At 36.9% G+C, this 22,866-nt stretch overlaps 1 protein-coding gene across 3 annotated transcripts; it reads left to right on the forward strand.

Annotated features, from left to right (window-relative positions):
* Window positions 1-4,531: 4,531 nt before the first annotated feature.
* Window positions 4,532-21,189, forward strand: LOC113502758. Of its 3 annotated transcripts, none has more exons than XM_026884421.1 (4): window positions 4,532-4,686; window positions 8,469-8,540; window positions 18,889-19,051; window positions 19,552-21,189. In XM_026884421.1, exons 1-4 carry the CDS (start codon window positions 4,655-4,657, stop codon window positions 20,605-20,607), a joined length of 1,323 nt encoding a protein of 440 aa, XP_026740222.1. In that variant the 5' UTR covers window positions 4,532-4,654; the 3' UTR covers window positions 20,608-21,189. The 3 variants fall into 3 exon arrangements, with proteins under 3 accessions (XP_026740222.1, XP_026740223.1, XP_026740224.1); XM_026884422.1 differs by lacking the exon at window positions 4,532-4,686 and adding an exon at window positions 6,285-6,327; XM_026884423.1 differs by lacking the exons at window positions 4,532-4,686; window positions 8,469-8,540 and adding an exon at window positions 17,655-18,066.
* The last annotated feature ends 1,677 nt before the right edge of the window (window positions 21,190-22,866 follow it).

The raw sequence follows: 22,866 nt of genomic DNA on the forward strand, positions 1-22,866 counted from the left end.
CAGTGTTTACAAGGAGCGACTGCCTATCTGACCTCCTCAACCCAGTTACCTGGGCAAGACGATACCCCTTGGTTAGACTGGCTGTCAGACTTTTTTCAGCTTCTGACTATCTGTAACGACTGTCAAAGATGTAGGAATAACAGCCGGGACCCACAATTTAACGTGCCTTCCGAAACACGGAGGAACTCGCTATGACAAAGATGGTCACCCATCCACGGACCAACCGCGTCAAGCATAGCTTAACCTGTGATCGAATCACTTATGCGGTTATAGCTTAGCCACGAGCTCCTCCAATTATTATCTATATATACTAATATATAAAGCTAAAGAGTTTGTTGTTTGTTTGTTTGAACGCGCTAATTTCACGAACTACTGGTCCAAATTGAAAAATTCTTTTTGTATTGAATAGAGCATTCATCGAGGAAGGCTATAAACCTATATATATAGGCTATAAACCATCACGCTGCGACTAATAGGAGCGAAGATACAATTTTAAATGTGAAAAAAACAGGGCAGGTATAAATCATAACTTATATCTTCTACCCACGGAGACGAAGTCGCGGGCAACAGCTAGTAAACTATAAACTAAACAAATTGACTAATAATACAAAGATTACATTTATCTGTATCACAATTGACAACTTACGACAAAAGGATTTATTTGACAAGGCTGCGCTCGCGACTCAATTGTGTCGAGTTTATCTCTTGATAAGGGAGTATCATAATAATAACGCGTTTTATTATTATGTAACCATACCACTGTATCATATAGTAAGACTGATTTAGTTGTGCGAGAGAGATGGTGCTTTACGCCGTGTTGAGTCTCGTCTCTATAAATTCATAAGTATTGAATATGTTGCGGTCTTTCTTTTATTTAATCATCAACAAAATTAGAAAAAGTATCAGAACTAGATCACATTTGAAGCCGACTTTAACACAGAAATTGCAGATTTCTTAGGTATATTTCTCCAAAAAGCAAATTGTCCTATTCCCTTTTTGGTAATTGACTGTTGATTTATTGAAGAAAGGTGTATCCCCTTTAACAAAGTCCGATAAAAATAGTCTAAGTGTTAATCCAAGGAGTCACCTACTTCCATAGCAAGTTTAATCAAAGTCAGTCCTGCCGTTTGGGCGTGAAAAAGTAACAAAAATACACACACACGTACAATCATACTTACACACTTTCGCTTCTTGTACATGAAGAGTTCCCCCGTAGCACACTGTCATTTTTTTATCATGTATTCAGGAACACTATAAGTTAGTAAGCATTCTATTTACGTCAAAACCCATCAATTTATTTCTTCGTATAGTTAAAAGAAGTCCTTTACAAAATCCCTGCATGTTACAATACTGATAGTGAGATAATATCGTACTTATCACTTCACTTCTTGATAAACAATATAGCGATGTTGTATCACACTGGTGTATGCGAATGCAAGGCAAATGTTTTCATACGTTTTTGTTTATTTGATGATCTTAGTGTCAAGTTGTCTGTCTACAACTGTCTGGGAATTTCGTGATGACATATTTGAAAAATTAAAACGTCAGGAAGGATTTGCAAGTGCAACTATTTACCAAATGCACCAGTAACCTTAACCCGTAAACTACCGCTCGGTAACTGAGTATTTTTTTAATCTATGCTCTATACTATACTAGTATATAAAGCTGAAGAGTTTGTTTGAACGCGCTATTCTCAGGAACTACTGGTTCTAATTGGAAAAATACTTTTGCGTTGAATTGACCATTCATCGAGGAAGGTTTTAGGCTATAAATAATCACTCTGCGACTAATAGGAGTCAAGATATAATGGAAAATGTGGAATAAACAGGGCAGGTATAAATCATAACTTATATCTTCTTACTCCGGGGACGAAGTCGCGGGCAACAACTAGTACATTATATTACTTATAGTAAAGCCAATAATATCTCTAGATCATGGCACAGCTGGTTTCAGGTCATTTTCCGTTTTGGAAATGTTGAACACTAATCACCACGCTATCTCACTGCCTATAGGCGATTTCAAATCTCAATATCCACTAATCCAGGTTTCCTCATGTTTGCCAATTCAAAAGTCTGAGAAAAAATAAGAAAGTGACTGAGTTAGGATCGAACCTGCACTCCAAACCAATCCATACATAGTACTGCAAGGGTACATGTTACACACGACAATTCCCATGCGACTTCAATTGAATATTATAAGGTGGGATATTAATACCACCCACTATCACTCGACAGTGCGTCAATACCATAACCCAATTAGTTATACCATCTAGTTATGAGGCAAAGGTTAGCAACCTTGTTAACGTAATGTGGGTCGCCAGAGAGCTCATTAGAATACAATAGCGCATAATCACGGTATTCAGAACAATCTGTACGTTATTACACTTTATCTAATGTACCTAGATACATAATTTCAATGTTAGATGTCAAGTTTTAATAAGCCTACACAACAGTTGAAGTCATAGCCTAGTGGTAAGACTGCAGTACTGTCATCGGTCTCGAGTTCAATCCCAAGGCAAGTACCCTTCGAAATTGTGTGCGTTTCAGGAATTAATATCACAGCTAACGTGTTGACCCCTTTGATCCTGAGTTTTATCTCTCTCCATTCGTGTTAGAATTCCGTCCAATCGGGACATGTAAGTAAGGGACCGGGTAAGAGACTGCGTTTCTGTTTGCGTATATGTACATTGTGTTGGATGGATTTTTAACTTGGTCAGTTACGACTTCTATATTTTTTGTGAGTCCGTCAAAAAACGGTAGGTGTAAAATTGCAGGTGATTTAACTACACTCGCGGTCAAGTGCAATAACAAGGTTCCAGCTTGCTGATTAGACGGACGTACAGCGAAGCCTGAGCATAATTTTAAAACTTCGATAATAAAGTTCCATTTACACCCCTTGGGTACGGAATTCTTAAAAAGACATTTTGAAATCGTATTTTACTCACAGAACTTTATTATCTCGACAGACTTGAAAAATTTAACATTATAGACAACAACAAGAAAACATACTTAATGATGATTGATGCAGTATTTCATCATATCTGATGTCACCTGAGAGAATTCCCAGGCATTACCCAAACATAGTAAATATGCCATTTGATAATAAATGGTAGAAATATAATAATACGTGCGTATTTACTGAAGACGAGAAAATATTTCCTTACAATATTGAAAACATTCTCGTGTTAACCGACTGCGGTATGTGTAAATGGTGTTGTGTTTACTTGGTTCATGAGAATTATTGTTTTTGTAGGCAAATATGTGCATAGAGTAAAAGAAGAAACTACGTGATTGTGTTGAACAGTTTGATTATTATCCTTTTTGGGAAGTGGTATTATATTCAAGAAAAAATAGGCCTATTGGTACTATTTGCTACTATTTTACCTACTTCTATTTTTAAAAGGTAATGTACTAAAGGCACGTTCAAAATTTATGATAAAGCCAGTTGTGGAATGCGTTGTTTTGCCTAACATTCAAGGAATTTATGATATAGAAGATAATATATCATATTAGATACTAATAAAATATTATATTAGATATAAATGTTAAGGTGGACAGCCCTCTTATTACTTTGGGGTATGCAAAATAGAAAGCAGCCGATTCTGAGACCTACTAATTTCATTAAAATGGTTCAAGCCGTTTCGGAGGAGTGTGATAACTCAATTGTGAGACGAGATTGTCATATTTATATAGAGCTTTTTTCTTAATTTTGAAACATAAAACTGTATGGAAAAGGATAACTATGTAAATAAATTTATAAAAACTATGTTGTTTCCCATCAGAATTAGTGGGCTATTTACTTTGTTATTTTAGATTGGATGAATAGGCAGTAGGTACTGTATTCTACATATTTTTAAGTTAACCTTTATGTGTTTAGTTTGTAAACATAAGGTTTTTCTTGTTCTAAAACCGGTACCGCGTGACATGTCAGCTTGTATTTTTGTCGATGATGGCATATGTGTCTAGTTACCTGCATCAAGTCCCATTGAGGAAATATCAGAGTTAAAATATTTAATTGACTACTTAGCTTTAAGAAGCTATTATAAATTAATCACTTTTCCATAAAGTCGGGTCATAGATTGGGGAATTACAAAAAGTTCTTTTTAATTTATTTATTTGTTTCTATGCAAATCTGTGTAAAAATTCAAATACTTTTTTTATTTGCGGCTTTTAATAACACATATTATTATGTATATGACAGTTGTTACGCGTAGTTAGAAGCTACAGAGTATGACAACCAGACTTACTATGAAGTACCTATGTTTTACAAGGAGCGACTGCTATCTGACCCCGCCAACCCAGTTACTGGGCGAAACGATACTCCTTAGACTTTCTAGCTACTGGACTACCTCTTAATGACTAATAAAAGCCTGGAACCACAATTTAACGTACCTTCCGAAACACGGATTAACTCGTTATGACATATATCGTCACTCATCTACGGACCGACCGTATCAGGCGTACCTTAACATGTGATCGATAAATTTATTCAGTTATAGCTTAGCCCCATACATATATTTAAAGTGTTTACGTGTATTTGATTTTCTCCTTGTAAATAACCTTCAATACAATTGATTCCAGGAATGGTGTCGAGAGCTCCCGGCTAGAGTGACGTCACGAGTGTCATATGCGGCCACTATGTGAACGATTCCACCATGCTGCTCAAGCTATGCAAGTCATGCCAGTAGTGAGTTGGATGTTTATTTTTCAACGGATTTTGAAGTTATATTACTTTTGGCATGGTGATTTTTTACGATGCGCGCGCACACCGACACCAGGGCCCCAATTCTGCTATTTACAATGGCCGATGAATGAATGAAAATGGGCTCTTTTCGCATTTTTTTCTACATGGGACGGTACACTCAAGGTCAATACAATTAACTTCCAATTATTGTATTTTCAAAATGCTTAAGAGAATAGGAATAATTTCAAATTTAAACCAATTGCCAGTCATTCATCGGCCATTGTAAAATAGCAGAATCGGGCCCAAAAATTCTACAACGTGAACTTAGGTCTAGGAGGCCTAAAAATCGATAACAATGTTCATGTTGTATATTCTAGTATCTTTACTGTGATATATATATTTTCTTAATCTTTTTGGTTTATTTTATTGTTTACTGGTTTTTTCTCCATGCACCAAGGAAGTATAACTTCTAACACGTGTACATAAGTACTCACACTATTTTTTTTTAAGATGTGGTGTTCCATTCGTCTGTATTTTGTTTTTTTTTTTATGTTTTTTACCTCAGTACTTTTCATTGAATGTAGCGTTTTATTGATTCTTTTTTCATTCGACTATTTTTATTAAGTTTGGCTCTGTAGTTTTTTTTGTGTTCTTAGAAAAATTTAGTTGTTGTAAAAACAAAATCACTATGTTTCCTACTATTACTCGTAGATATTCCAAGCAATTGAACTGTTCTGACAAATTGGTTTTGCATCATATTATGCAAAGAGGATAACCAACTTTTCCTTCTCTGGTTACTATAACATATTTTGTCTATCAATTTGTTATGATTACTATCGCAATTAATTCGATTCTGTATCGTTCTCCTCATTTACCATTCTGAACACGTGGTGTGGTGTAAAACTGGTAAAAAGTTGTTCTGATTTTGTATATTTTGCAATTTTATAATTCATCTTCTACATTTTGATAGTAACTGTCGTGAGAATGATTCATTATTAAATGATTGTAACGGTTTACTCACGCGTATTTATTGGGGTAGTCCGACTAGTTTCGGACCCAACCGGAATCCTTAATCATGAGCAGACGCGGCGGGATCGCGAGTCGAACTGACGTCAGCGCGGCCGCGCATCTCGCTGCGTAGCGAGATGATCTTTTACAATTTGCCAGCCTATTTGCAAGCTCATTGTATTGGCCTAAGACCAAAAAATAGCTATTAAAACATTAGACTACAATTTCCATTATAAAAAATTCAAAGGTGTATAAACCAGTGATGAAACCATGTCATACCAAGTACCATACATCATTAGATCGCAAAATATCTCCGATAACATCACTCCAGTGTCAAGATAAAGACGACAGCTACCGACGCATATCCACAGGAGCCAGTGTATTGGAAGGCGAGATCGAGATGTGTATTAGTGTTAAGAGTGACGTCAATGAATGGAAATTGTTGTTAAGGGATTAATTCCTGATGGGATTAACGTGACGTTGAAACGACTTGTTATTGTTTGTGGAAGTGGGATTTTTGTTTGTGTGAGTGTGTTGAAACTTGGTGTGAGTAAGTGGGAAATGTGAGTATTAATCCCAAAATATTGTAGAGCAGTTCTTTTGACAGCGAAAGAAATCCACTTTGAAGTTATCCAAGTATGTATTATTAAAAAGTAGGAATGCAACATAATACATAATCTAACAAGGTTAAATGGCCATAGGCGTCCGCAAAGTTATGCCCTTCTGCTACCATGTAAATATGGATATTCTAAAAAAAAACGAAACTAACAAAGCCAGGAACCAGAGACACTATCCCCCCACCATTTTCACTGCTGCTTTTTGCAAGCGAGACGTCGCTATACACAGTACATTACGTCATCTTGTTTCCACAGCAGCCAAGAACATTACTATTAGTAGATCCCCAGTCCTTCATATTATAACAATTTCACTTGTTTCTTGAATCTCAACTTTACAAAGATGCAGTACTTCAAGATGAATAATTTACTGATCACTAAATCATATCCTATTGATTTTAACAACTCAATATGCTATAACATCAGAAGGTTAGTCATAAAGTGGCCAGTCATCAGTAACCTTTAGCACCGCAACAATTAAAGTTATTTATTGCAAAAGCAATTATCTACGGTTCGTCTGCGAAGGATTTTCCGCGGTTTTCCTCTATCGTTGCCTATTGTGATAAAGGCGGGTATTGTTCTGTATAATAGGATAATTTATGTGCATTTCATTGTTGATTTTATCAAGTCAATATGTTTTATGTAACACTTTTACAGTCTTTCAGTATTGTTTCAGTCTTAAAGATTTAGTCATGGTTGTGTTCATAACTGGGGACGAAGTTGATTTGACATCGTCCGGTTTATAGAAAAGAATCGTTTGATGCGGACAATATCTTTAATAGTTGCAATTAGAAGGTATTTCCATTCAAATTTCTGCAATGGGAATCCTTCCTAGGAACAATTCCATACCTTTATTTTAGTCGAAAGAAAACACCTAAATAATCTACCATTGTCTAAAAATCACACTATCAAAAACCAGACAACGCCTGTACTAGGCCTCTACTTTAAAATCTCGACCGATGGAAATTGAGGAAAAGAGATGCCACTATGCCCAATGCAATGCACTGTCTCGCTCCCTCATACCTACCTAGTCTTTGTATAAGAGCTCGCAGTACAAGCAGAGCTATTTGTAAATTCACGGAACTCCTTGAATGTTATTTGCCGTTTCAAACAGCCTTCCACGTGAACCATTGTCTCCTTAACAAATACGATTATTAATATCTTCAAGATCATTGTTGTGTTAATTCCTATGGTACATATAATTGTTTGAGAATCAGTCTGTCAGTCACGACGCGCGACGGTCGAGTTGTGTCTGTTACGTATTTTACGACTGTTCATCCTGTGTAAAAGTGATTTTGGAATTGTATTACAGGTACTTTTTCATCTTTTATGAAATTTTGTGGTTGAAGATTGAATTGGGACCTTATGTGATGAGATATAACAGTGAAGTTGATTGTTGATAAGTCAAAGAGGTGAAGGATCTAGACTGGACCCCAAATAAGTTCTTTATTTTGCTTTAAACTGATCACACGAACACTGCTATAGACATTATTATTGTTCTAAAACGTATAGTACTATTCCATACTTTTTCAATACCCATTATTTTGCCTCCACCTATCGTGATCGCTAATAAACAGATTATTTTTATAGACAATGGTTTCTTTTCCTGTTTTTTACAATCAACATAATTTTACATTAAGATAAACAAACCTAGCTTCTTTCCTTAAATCAAACTTACTTATTCAAAATGATGTGTGATAACTCTATTATTGCGTAAAAGGCTGTTCACAATACCTTTACGTAAAATCATATTATCAGGTGATTCAAATTCATTGAAAGGTATTAATGAATCATCAATGAGAGTGCTATCTACAACTGCACAGATAGTTATAGGTATAATTTAGTTAGTCACTTTGCCTTATCTATCGATTACAGTTTTTTGTTATTTAAGATGGATGCGATGTCTGTTTGACTTACAATCTTTGTGTGTCTGTATCAATGTGCATTGTTTTTGTTTTTAAAATATTATCAATTGGCGTTGCATAGTTAAATTTGGAATCATGAGCAGATTTTGTTTTCTGTAAATATTTTTTTATGATCTTTTTTTGATAGAGCAAATATTTCTTGCTTATTACTTGAGTGAGATCCTAGGCCTGAAATTTAGTTTCTTTTACTTGATGTTGTTGTTGATGATGTTTTAATATTTGTTTTTACTGTTCACAGCTGTCTGGAGACGATGTACTGGAACTGTTGTGAGGAGCGGTTCTGTTTCGATAAGAAGATCGCTACTTACAAGTGAGTTTTTCTTTTCATTTGTTTGTATAATTCTTATCTCTTCAGCTGTTTATCTGATTTCATCGACACATCAAACACGTTTACCCAGGCTTATCTGCAATTCGAATAAACTGATTAAATTAACACCTCCAACGTGAAGACTCAATGCGGCGATATACAATTAGGATTGTTGACAGAAAAAAATCTAACAAATGCTTAAGATAGATTTTCAAAAATATCAGTTGCTTAATTTTAACTTATCGAGTAATAAAGAATGAAAATGATATACTAAGTTGAAATGTCGTCTGTCGAGTTTAGACACCTTTCATCCGCTTTATAGTAGCATTTGATCACCACGCTAGCTCACTGTAGGTTGGCGATAGATTCCAATACTTGTCAAGGTTTCCTCACGATGTTTTCAATCACCGTTAGTTCTGCCCCTCCTGCATCTATGAATAGAACCCTCGATCTTCACGATCGGCCATCATTTCACCTTATTTTTTATTGATCTTAAGAAATGTACCTGACTACTTAGATTTATTAGTATAATAGCCTTTTTATTTACCAGACAAAACGTCTGTGCTTTGTAAGTGGTTTAGTTATTTCGTTTCCTTGTGATTCTGGCAAAGGAGCATCAATCCAGTTAAGAGTCTTCATTATTGAATGCACAGAAACAAATTCATGGCACACCGGCAGAATAAAAACCCCTCTAATCTCCGTAACCCTGAAAGGTTAACTAACTCAATAATTACTAAAATTCTAGGAACAGCAACGCATAGTCTCAAATTGTGTAGTACACAAGTATAGTTATGAATCAGAATGACAATCACTTTTATTCATAATTCTCAAGGTATTCGGGATGACATCTCGTTTGTAACCTGGTACCATTCTGAAAAGGAAAATATTGCGCAACTGTTATTTTTACATTGTGACCTATACCTTTTAGTTTAACCTGTTAATAAGTTTATTCATCAACAGGTAAACTATTTGTAATTGCATTCTTCTGCCTGCCTGCTTTAGGTTCAATAAGTATTCCTCAAAATTCTTCCCCACCTATTGCTAAGTGTTGGATCAGTCAATCTGTATTTACTTCTCTCCCTTTCGTGTCATTTTGCACACATCCGTTTTGAAGGTAGATAGATAGACACTTCTTTCTTTAATTGTGCTTCTTTTATTTGTTTGTGTACATAAATGGTAGATTTCTTTTGCGTATGTACCGCGTATGTCAGAGTACATTCCCTGTCATCCATATGTGACTTTCGTTCCTTGTCATTAGACCAGGGACTGAAAGGGGTTACGGTATAAGGTTACGCTACCGGTATAAAATAAGTGTACCTTAAAAAAATAAAAGTTAGGGTATACCGCTATTTAACCTTTATGCGATATCGGTACCGAAAAATATAGCGTTGACAGTTGCGGGACGTGGGCGAGGGGTGCGAGGCACCGAAAAGGGTGGTCAAGGCCAAGGCACGACCGTGCGCGCCGGCAACAATCCTGTTTTCTTCGTCTTTCCATCTTTTTCATACCTTTATTTAGTAACGGCTAAGTACTGCTAGCGAAATATACCTTTTTATATTGGCAGTGGCGTAGCGTGGGTGGGGCGGAGGGGGCGGCCCGCCCCGGGCGGCAGCCCGCGGGGGCGGCAAAATGTCGCCGTTGAAGCGGGTTGAGATCTGATCTATGATTCATTCATTTCATTACACAGTATAATTTTCCATTTTTATATAAAATTTTGCGCACAAAGGATTTTTTAAAATTTATTTAAAAGAAAAATTGCTAAATTACTGACAGAGCTCTTTATAAGGTTTGTTTGTTTACATACGAACGGCAACATCGCATCACGCCGCGCCGCCCGCCCGCCGCGCCGGCGAGGCAACGCGCGCGAACCGAGTTGATCTGAATCTGAAATCTTTTGTTTTACGAGTCGGCCCGTGTCGATGCCTCTCTTTCGCACTCATTGAATTAGTACTACGCATTCATTTGTAGGTACTTTGTTTGTTTTAGTGCATCGTGAAGTGCCATTACGCAATCACGCATTACTCGTATGTTTGTTTTGCGAGAGTTTTGGATACGGAACGAAAGTCGTTTTGATTGTGTTTCGATCTTTTAAATACTATTGAATCTTCTAAAACTAAACATTTAGATCTTTACCCAATCTTTGAATTAGTTTTTGAAAATGAAAAGAGTCAAAGAAAGCGGTGCGGAATTCCGCAAAAAAAGGGCTAAGAAAGCAGCAGATGCGAAAAAGTCTCAAGGTGCATTACTGAAATATTTCAGTTCTAGTTCTGGTTCGAAAGCCACGTTAACGTCTTCGGTGGCATCCTGCAGCAGTGGAAGTGATTCCAGTGTAAGTAGATATATGATTCCTCCATCTAGAATCGTGTGTGGCCTAGAATTACTCCAGTTATTTTAGACATTTTATTGGCTGGGTCGCTCGCAATAAATTGCAAGGTTCTTTATCTAAAGTAAAAAATCAAAATGTGTATGTATGTGCGTTTGTTTTTAGTTGTCAGCTCTATAGCCTAAGCCGCTAAACAAAATAAGATGAAATTTTGTATTGGGAATGTTTTGTAAATGTCTAGGAATATTTTCTTTGTTTTTTGATCACTTGATTATTTATGGTAGGTAACATAATTTTTCATTTAGCCGCGCCGTCACCAAAACCACTTTTGTTTTGTGATAGTTAAAATACTTATTTGAAATTCTAACGTGTCTTCTAGCCAATATTCATGGGAATACATAACTTATTTTACAGGCACAAGAAGAAGACGTGCCTGGCGTCGCAGTTGGAAGTAGTTCTGGTCCCACCACAGAGCAGGGTCAAGACGAAGTCGACTCACCAGATGTGCCTCAAGCATCTAGTCATAAGCCTGCAGAAAAAGTGAATGTTGCCAAAGAAGACATAATTGAAATCGTGCCTTCTGCTCCTGCCGAAGTCAAAGATGTGAATCTCGACGATGTAGGTTGCTGGCCTTCTCCTATGACCGACGAAGTCAGAACGCTTCTAGTACGTCGCGGGTCTGACTCAGTACAGCACATCGATTCCAAATTTGCCGATGTTGTTCGCTCAGGGACTTCAACGAAAGGCGGTACCCGAAAACTAACCAAAGAGTGGTTCTACAAACCATTATCTAATGGCGAAAAGGTTCTCCGAACATGGCTGGTGTACTCGCCTCTGAAGCAGTCTTTGTATTGTTTTTCTTGCAAGCTGTTTGGCAATTCCGGCTCGAACTTCGCATCTGAAGAAGGATTCAACAAATGGTGGAAGCTAAATCCAAGAATCGGAGACCATGAAAATAACCTGGGCCATGAACAGAGTTTCTTGAAATGGAAGGAGTTGGAAGTTTGCCTGAACTGTAAAGCAACCATCGATCAGAAACAACAAGAAGTTTTCGAAAGTGAGGAGAAGAAATGGAGGGATGTATTGTACAGGTTGCTGAATATTATCCAGTTCTTAGCCAAACAGAATCTGGCCTTCAGAGGACATCGAGAAGACATTCGAGGAGATGATAGTGGCAATCGCGGGAACTTTCTAGAGTTAGTGCACCTCCTAGCTGAATACGATCCTCTTCTAATGGAACACCTGACAAAGATAAAGCTGGGAGCAAGAGTGTCAGTTTCATATCTGTCTCCAGAAACCCAGAATGAATTTATAAATTTACTGGGACAGCAAGTTCGATCCACCATCATCCGTCGTATTCAAAAAGCTAAATATTATTGCGTAATCTTCGACAGTACACCAGACATCTCCCACAATGACCAAATGAGCCAAGTTCTGCGATACGTACATATCGAAGGAGAAAAAGTCGCTGTGGTAGAATCTTTCATTGACTTCTTCCAACCAAAAGGAAAAAATGCAGAAGATCTCAGCAACGATATAATCGCGAAGATAACATCAGACGGACTGGACATACAGAATCTGAGAGGACAGGCTTATGACAATGCTGCCACAATGTCAGGGATCCACAATGGAGTTCAAGCCCGGATTAAAGCACTAAATCCGAAAGCTCTATTCGTTGCATGCACAAACCACTCACTAAACTTGGCTGGGGTACACACTGCTTCTGAATCAGTGAATTCGGTGACGTTTTTTGGAATTCTAGAGAAGCTATTTGCCTTCTTTTCTGCATCAACTGTTAGATGGAACGCTTTGGTTGCCGTCACAGGTCAAGCAGTGAAACGAGTCACTGAAACGCGTTGGAGCGCTAGACATGTAGCTGTCAAGATGCTTAAAAATAAGTTTGAGGGAGTTCTTGAGGTACTGGAACAATTAACAGATTCATCTCAAACTTCCGAAACAAGATCGGGAGCCAGTCTTCTCCTGACAGCCATGCAGTCATTTAACTTCCTAACTTTTCTTGGCTTTTGGGCTGCAGTGCTACCTGAAGTAGATGACGCACAGATTTACCTGCAGCAACGAGGACTAAGTGTGGATAAGTGTGCTCAGAAACTCTGCGCTTTGAAAACCCTCTTAGTGGAAAGTAGAGACCGTTTAGTGCAAGAAGCAATTGACTTTGCTAAGACTCTTTGCGAAAAACTCGGAATCGAACTCAAAACGAGAAGAATTCGCAGGAAAAAACGCATGCATGGCGATGAATCTTCTGCAGATGCAGCTTTGTCTCACGAGCAGGAAATCCGTCGAGAGGTGTTCGCATCATTGGACAAGATCATTCAAGAAATGACGACTCGATTCCAGCAAATTCAAGAAATATCGGACAAGTTCGGATTTTTGATGCCAGCAAAACTTTTGGACAGCAAGTTCGAGTGTGATCTTTCCCATGTATTAGAAGACATCGACAAGGACGAGTTTCAGATGGAGCGGAAGCGTCTCCAGCAATTTATTGCCTGTTCTGAATCAGAGGAAGATATAAGTGGTAAAGGACCACTGGAGCTCCTCCAGTTCATTCAAAAACTGAATCTCGGAATTTCGGTTCCAAATATAGTCATCTTGATTCGTATATATTTGACTTTGGCGATTAGTGTGGCAAGCTGTGAGAGAAGTTTTTCGAAGTTGAAGCTAATAAAAAATTACCTCAGATCTACTATGAGCTCCGCTAGATTATCAAACTTGGCTATATTGTCGATTGAACAAGAATTGGCTGCTAATATTGATTTTGACAAAGTTATTTCTGACTTCGCTGCTCATAAGGCTCGTAGAATCCGCTTGTAAAACCGCTCATCCAATTTTTTCTTCAATAAAAAGTATCTCATTGCCTGTGCAATTTAATTTTAATTAAGCACCTATAGAATGGGGGCGGCAAAGTGGGTCTCCCGCCCCAGGCGCCAAAATGGCACGCTACGCCACTGTATATTGGTACCCAAAAATTAAGGTACCGAAATAAAATTAGGTATCCAAATATAGCGGTAACAATTTTTTTACGGTATGACGTCATACCGTTATTTAAACATACCGTAATTTTCGGGTTATTCAGTCCCTGCATTAGACGCGAGAGTGACGTTGAAGTTACTCAAAAACAGTGTCACCAAAATGTTTTGTTGCCTTAATGATGAAAGCGGAATTTTTGTTGTGTTCTTCCTACAAATATTGATCTTTAGCTGATTGTGTTGCAAATGTAATCACATCAAACGTATTCCTTCTGCTAGACGTATCTATTTGATTAGATCTCTATCTAAATGTTTTTTTGTTATCATCATTTTTTTTAAACTGAGAGATTGCAGGTCGCATATCATCCATCAATTAGTCTAGGGTTTATTTGAACTGACTCATTATCAAGGTTTAAATGACTTTCATCGGCCTAGCCTTTTCCCAACTATGCTGGGGTCGGCTTCCAGTCTAACCGGATTCAGCTAAGTACGTTTATAATATGGAATTAGGTATTTATATGTCAGAAAACTACGCTCATAGCTAAGCTGTAACCGCATAAGAGATTAGATCATAGGTTAAGCTATGCTTGACGCAGTTGGTCGTCGTTGGTTGCTGCTTGAAGGCACGTTAAATTGTGGGTCCCGGCTGTTATTCCTAAGTCTTTGACAGTCGTTACAGGTAGTCAGAAGCTTAAAAAGTCGGACAGCCAGTCTAACCAAGGGGTGTCGTGTTGCCCAGGTTGGGTTAAGGAGGTCAGATAGGCAGTCACTCCTTGTAAAACACTGGTACTCAACTGAAACCGGTTAGACTGGTAGCCGACCCCAACATAGTTGGAAAAAAGGCTAGGCCGATGATGTCAGAAAACTACGCATCCTTTTTTAAATAACATTATTAATTCAGCACTTACTTCCTCAAGTCAACTTTCCATAAGAACCATGTCAACAAAGAGGCTGTCAAACTTTATCACCTCCTTCCTTGTTTTTAATTATTTCGCGCCATTCAAAAACATATTTTTCTCCCATTTAACACTTATTTTTCTTCATCTCTTAAAAAACGACTTTCGTAGTAAGCAATTTAATCCTTGTGTCGCGGGGAGTTTCACAAATATACAAACAACATGCATAATGACACCCAGACTCAGAAAAAACATTCGTGGATCACACAATTGCTGGTCCTACGACGGATTATACCCGCGACACGACGCGCTCAAAAACTGGGCTATCCGTGCAGTCAATACTTTCTTCTTCAGTGTGGCGATTACTCCTCTCTTTATGATGTCAAACACTCCATTCATTTTCACTTCTGTCTTCTTCTGCATATAAATCAAAACATCCTAGCCATTAAACACCAGCACCATAATCATTCGCATGGCTGAGCAGCCAATCAAAAAAGATGACAGTCCGTGAGTGACGTCAGCACTCGTGATGTGGCGATTAGTTGATTGATATCGTCTCATTACTGATAGCAAACTGGTCATTCACTACCAAGTGACCTTGAAGCGTGACTGCCATGCGAAATGTGTTAACTCCATAGGTTTTTTTTTTGGTAATGGTGGATAATTTTGTAGTGACCTTTTTTTTTGTTGTCCTACTGTATTTGGTTTTCAAATACTGTGGATGGTTTTTATTGACTAGATTTCGAATTCGATCAAATCTTAACTATAAACTCTAGCTAAACCTTTCTATGAGGCTTCCAATAAAATAAAGGAACTACCCGTAAGGTTAACCCTTGCTTGCAAAAATCCCATTGCATATTCAACTAAAAACTTTCAATACGCGATATAGGATCGATTCTGGTGTACCATCCCTTGTGAGATGTCGCGACAATGACAAATGTTTGTGTGATCCACGAATGCTTGTCCTGAGTCTGGGTGTCTTTGTGCATGTGACTTGAATGTTTGTGAAAGGCCTTGCGAAATAAAGTCTAAAGTCTTTAGTGTGGGAAATAGCCTTTTTTTAATGTTCAACAATACTCCGTATTTGTTTTGCCATAATAACTAAATTCAATATAACTTTATAAACGTGTTCCTCTCAAGCTTAGCTAACGATGTATTTTATTGTTGTCAGTCACGTTTCCCCATGAAAACACATGTTAATGCATGTCATGTTAATAGCTAATACCATTATTAGCGACGTCGTAAAATACAAATAAATTCAAGAAATGTAAATAATAATAAATATGGAACTTTATGGTTCGATATGCTAAGTGGTTTTCTGTTTGATTTCATTATGACAATTGTGTGTTTTAAATATACCTGTCGGCGTAGCTCTCTTTTTGGTGTCAGGTTAGCCGACATCGGGATAGGGTATTCAATAAAACACACATTCACGCCTCATTATCTCATTATCGTTTAATCCTAACCCTATCTGAACATATTCCTAACAACGCCCGCCCGTCACCGCTTGCTAGGCGCGCTGGAGAGAACAAACGGCGCAACAAACTCCCCAGCCTTGCGCTGTCCAATCACTACACATTATTAAGTCACTTTACACAATCTATATTCACAATATTAACAACACAATCATCAATTACGCCTCAACAATTACTAACTTTAATATTACGCAATAATCACTTAGTAACACGACCATCTTCAACCTTATAATCCACTATTCTAAATTCAAATATACCCGCGCCTATATAGGTTTTATGAATGAGGTTGCGAACTATTTTTCACCAATGAGGTTTTAATTATGATTTAGTTATTTATTCTCTTGCTCATCTCCGACATACCTATATGTACTTACTCAACCTATTTTTTACACAATTCTGGGCAATGAACTGGGCAATATAAGACTCCAGACTGTCCTGCCATTTTTTTTGGAGGGAAAATCAACAAATTTATCTTGGCTTTGGATTGAGCCGAAAGTTACTGACAAAAACCCACACACTGATTCTCAAACTCATTTTAATTAATTAACATAAAAATAACAACAACAAAAATATTTATGTCATACAGGGATCGAACTCGCAACAAGTAGTGCACGTAGTACTATTTTATATTCCGTGGTAGTGCTTAGTACAGTGACCTATAACCTCATCTAAAAGTCAACAATGTTCATGACTTTGTAGTTTTTATCCCTGAAAATGACTGTATACCTAAATATATATAAATAGGTATAAAGAGTGAGCAAACATGTCTGTTTGTCAAGTGATTATGTTGTAAATCAAATGAACATCACGGTGCTCGTGAAAATTCGCGTAAAAACCTCTGTCCACAAACATTGTGCTAGTAATACTAGTTTATTTATTCGGATTCACTTTGTGACATTGAAAATATAATTTTTTGTTTATGTTTCTGAAGAAGATACCTTTAAAATTGCTAGTTTCCTGAACATGTTTTTGAACGATACAAAATATTATTTTAATAAAATATAAACATTAAAACTTATAAATTAGCGTTTATACTAAAATCCATGTCACATTGGCAATGGCTTTACTTGTTGCCTGAGACCGTAAAAAATACAATTCATTTTTTATAGATCAAACATACCATGTACCTTATCCTAATCAATTTGCCTAATCAACCTTCACGTATTCATAAATCATAGCACAAAAAATCTCATTAAATTAATAAAAAAAGAATCCGAACAGACAGAAAAACTTTCAATAATTACAGTGTAGATTTCAGTACATTTCAATTAAGATGTCTTGTTTATCAAGAGCCACGCCGACAATCTGTGGGCAAACGAACATACAACAGCGTGTGTTATCTAGATAGCAAAGTAAGATGACAGTCTGACAGCGATGTAAACAAATCATGTGTCAGACACTATCTCATTACTACTTATTTTAATACGCAACGGTCACTCGAATATTCAGTCCTTCATCAGTGCTTTAGTGAGATACTTGTGCGTAGTAGCAAAAAAATCTACCTTTGAAAATGTAGACTGGGAATTTTATTACCTGGTTAAGGAATTTGAAAGTCATTTGTTCTAATATAGCTACTAAGTAGCAGTTTTTGAACGAAAAGTATAGAATGGGCTGAACCCCATTCGCTTATTTTTCACCGCTTCCTAAGTGTTCTGGTTTTTGAGAAGAAACGGCGCAAGTTTTATACATCTATGGGAGAAAGAAACTCTCCCGCTGTTTCCTCTCTTCCTGTTTTCAATATCATCTCATATAACTAAATAAGGATCGTTGAAAGTGTTCGAAGTTAATACGCCCCACGATGAAATTAAAAGTATTAAAAAATGTGGTTATCATACCAATCAGCTACCGCAAGTAAGTCAAAATTTTGTTCTCGGGTTTGAACCTCCCATGCAAAAACAACAGTGTTAAGTTTGACGTGTCTCTGTGTTTATGGGCACGTAGCTCGCGAACGGATTATCCAATTTTGAATTGTTTTAAAGGTGTATTAGTCGGGCGGGAATGTTCTTAACCATGTTCCAACCAAGTTGGCCGTTTCCACAAAATGGCGGATTACACATTGACCTTTCGAAACGTGATTACACAACCTAACATGATTATATGAAAGGGCTTTAGTAGTGGAATATACACAATGACATATTTTTATTGAAATAAAAATGTATTACTTACATTTCTGATTCTTGCTTTTTAAAGAAACTTTTTTTCAAATAAATCGGTATGTCCTAAGTTTAAACTATCTCACGAAACTTTATCAAATCTTTAACAATCTAGCCGGAAGTACAACCGACAAAGATATACAGGCTGTTTTTTCCTAGTACCCATAAAGTGAGACTCTGTGAGAATTTCGGTTTTAGTTTCGTGGCACTCGGAAAACTATTGTCCCACATGAACCGTACAATTAAATCCATTAAATGAAATGACTTATATTTTGTCAATTTACAGAAATTATAAAAAAAACACAATCAAGCCTCCTCAGAAAGGACTCGATCTTGCAACTCCTGGCTATAGACACCTAGATTTAAACTTTTCATTACATCATGACACGGACAGACTATTGAATGTCTTTTTCGGCTCGCTTAAATCAACATTACATATCTGTACACCCTAAGAACAAATGACGAAACAGACATGAATTAATCCATGAAATATTTTAAAATCAGTTCTTTTGTTCTCCAGACTCGATGAAGATGCAGGCCATGTCAACGGCTACACGAACACGGGCGCGAGCCTGGAAAGCGTCGTCACGGAGCAGCCTGTCAACAACAACCACCTCCCGCCGCGAGCCATCACCGGCAGGGAGGTCAATGAGGTGCCGTTACATGCCGATAAGCTTTATGAGGTGAATAAGGAATTTAGTGTTTCAACATTCTTATTTTTTTGTAAAACAGTATTAGGTGCGCTGTGACCTCTTGAAGCGAGTTGATTGGCGTCTCGCTTCCACAACGATATCAGTCCTGCTGTAAGAGATTCTGATGATTTTTGGAGTCTCATGATAAAGAAATTGTGACTTTAGTTTATGTTTTTATTCTTTGTGAAAAGCGATTGACCAAAAAACCCAGAGTCGATTCCGACAAATGAGGTATTAATGGCTTTTTAAAATGCACAATTTACCCCACCGAAAACCAATTGCCCATATCCATGGGGTATATGAGTTATAGACAAAAAAAGGATATATGGAAAAATAGTGAATAACTTGTTATTTTTACCAGTTTTTTCAACAGGATTAAAAGTAATGCACTAAACGTTTGTAAAAATAAACTGAGACTGAGACTGGCTGAGACTTCAAGTGGAGAAAATAGTTTGAACTTAATTTTACTCATGTGACTGTTTCTATTGCAGGTGTTCTCAAAATCTCTCATATTCAGAGATGACCATGAGCTGAAAGCGAAGACGGAAAGCCTCAACTCACTTGACGAACTGGAAACGAAATCTGAACCGGACTACCTTTCAGACAGACCGAACAGGACCAAGGTGTACTTCGAAGATGAAATCAATTCACCAGTCACTGACTTCGAAATCATGTTCAAAGATGAACTGCAGACGAACCACGACATGTTTAAGATCGATGAAGAAGAAGAGAGTGACAGACAGAGTCAGGATACTGAAGAAGGGCTGACTATGAACGTGTCTGTCAAGAAACAGGATGTCATCAAACCCAGTACCGTTACCATTAAAGACGAAACGAAGATCACAACCCTCCATCCAATATACCAGTATGACCCCGTATCCATGGTAGTCTTACCATCAAGTTTATCCTTACCGAGAGTGGAAAGCGTCAAGGGAATCCTGAGGCAAAGAGGAGATCTCCCAAGAAGTAGTAGCGCGAGGACATTAGAAAGAGTAGACAGTAGCAGCAAACTGTCACGACCAGTACTTAATAGGGTGGAGAGTCTGAAGAGTATAGATCCTACAAAACTGAACAAGGTACTGTCAAGGGTACCGCATCGAAGTGCATCGTTCTTGAACATACCTGAACACTTAGCGCCAGAGAAGCCTCCTCTAGTCAAAAGCAAATCGATGGTAGGAGTCATGTCGGTGACAGAAGAATTGAAACTCAGCCAATTGCCTGACACACCAATCATCAAGAGTAACAACCTTCCAAGGTTCTTTGCGGAGGGTCCTCCACTGCCTGAGTACAAGGGGGAGACAAGCCTACAGAGTATTAAGCAGCAAGCAGCCATGATGTACCAGGAAGACTTCAGCATGCCACGGTACTACGGAACCGTGACCAAGTCTGCAGTCACCGCGGATCCATTGCCAGTCCATGAGAGTAAATCTATGCCAGACTTAAGAGGACCGGTCAATAATACCGGGAAAGTCAGTAAGAGATTGGTTAAGCTAAGGAGTCGATTAAAGCCTTTGGTTATCAAGAAGAACTCGAATGAGAAATTATAAATTGAAGAGGATCTTTGGAAGGATTAAAATTAGTAAGGAAGTTGGGTAGCATGGTCGAATTTGACTGGGCTATCCTAGAGGTTATTTTAACTAATCTCTACCAATTGAGATTGGCGATGGCTTGGAGTGGAATTGCACTAAATACCAGTACTTAACATTAAGGGAGGTTCTATCTGAACTGGTCTAAATGCAAGTCAAGGAAAAACTGCTCATGTAAGATATTTTTGGTTATGTAAAGAGGCTGTTAGGTACTTACAAAGCACAGGAACGAATATAATGAAATACTTCATTCTTTTGATGACGTAGCACGCTACTAGTTGTAATCAAATGAGACGAGATTTTGTTCTTAAAGAAGCAATGTATTTATTCTGTAAACTGAAAAGTATTGTGACTTTAATTTAAGAAATGTATATAAATAGGTATTATGAATCATCCCCTATATTAGAATCACCCTCTATTAAAAATATGTAGATGATATACAAAACAAGCATAACCTAAGCAATTGTGTACATTGCTGGTCGTGTTTGCACAAAGTATACGAACGCAACGATATTTCCCTACATAAAGAGCAATGAATAATGTTCTAAGTATTTAACCTATTCCCAGTATTTCCTTTCTCTTTTACTCTTACTCCCATTGAAACGTTACAAACCATAGTTTAAGCAAATTACCAAATAGAATAAGTTGCTCAGAACAATTTATGTTACCATACAGACCAGATTAAAAGTAGACCGATTTTAATCTAAATCATTATTACTTACTATAAAAAATATATTACTATAAAAATCTAAATTAAAATATAAGCTCTTTAGATAGGATTTACAAAAGCTACAAATAAATACGAAGGCATTCTAAAATACAACCAATCTTTATAGCTATAGCACTTTGAAGATGAAAAATACATTAAAACGCATAAATTAATGTCGCATAGTTTCTTTTTTTTATTAAAAATAATCATCTCCCACACAAATAAATTAAATCCTCGTTCCGCGCGGGATTATACAAACATTCAAGTCACATGCACAAACTCACTCACATTCAGGACAAGCATTCGTGCATGACACATACTTGTCCTATGTGGGGACCTCTTTTTCTACCTTTATTCTGGTCTGTCTGAAAGATAGTATTTAAACATCCTACCTATTATTATTTTAAGTACTTATTGTTACTGTCTAGTCATTTCATCACATCATAGCGACTTACTTTAAAATAACATTGATTTAAATTATTTATGAAAGCGACATCTATTGGTGGTTTATCGCAGTTTGGCAGTACTTAAATCTAATACTACAGATTGAAAGGAATGGAACAAACTTGTAAGGTTCCATCCTTTTCTATCGCTAATAAAGTAACAGTATTTCGTTTTCAAAACTGGTTTTTGAATTCTAAATGAAATTCATTTTAATAAGATTTGTCAAATGTAAAATATACTAAAAGTATATAGTGTGTTGCAAAATTACTTATCGAACAAAAAGCTAAGATCTGCATAATTCATTGTTTAAACTGTAAATATTTATTGTTAAGTTTTGAAGTTCCCAAATAAATTGATATAATAATTATGCCTTTATTTTTAATCGTAGAAGAACCAACAAGTGCCCAAATGTAATAGAGCTGATAATTGAAGGAAACAAACATTCTGAATTTGACTTAAATGTACCAGATGAATATGTTCCTGACATGCCCTCGATTCGATTTTCGACATTTGTCCAAAATTTGGACCTCCGTGAACACTCGTAGCAATTTGAACCAACTTCGATATTCGTAGTAGTTTCGTGCAAAGTAGGATATTCTTAGGAGTACAAAATTAACCTGGATATTCTTCCTAGCAAATTAAATCATAACCAGGTAGTAAATTAAAAAAAAACATTCAATATTGATAGGAAAAAATTATAATCGTGTAGGAAATTATGCATTTTTTGAATCTTAATAAAAACAGAACTTTCTGAAAATAACACAAGATTAAAATTGCTACCTCAAAGAGAAATACCTATTTTGTCGTTTAACACTTTATTTTATGGCATTTAACAAGTAACAAGTGGAAGATTCCTCCCTCCCCTTACCGTGGTATTGTGAAAATAAAACAACCGTTTAGAAAAGCGCACGATTTATTACAGTATCACTATCTCATACAATTTCCATAGTTTACATTATATTAGGTAAACTCCAACAATAAAACTTTATAAGAAACCTTAAGATCCTAGCTAGAGCGCGTCTAGTAAATCTGAAACTATACTAATATACACCTAAACTTCATTACAA

This window comes from Trichoplusia ni, chromosome 18 (genome assembly GCF_003590095.1).
Source record: "Trichoplusia ni isolate ovarian cell line Hi5 chromosome 18, tn1, whole genome shotgun sequence".
NCBI lineage: Eukaryota > Metazoa > Arthropoda > Insecta > Lepidoptera > Noctuidae > Trichoplusia > Trichoplusia ni.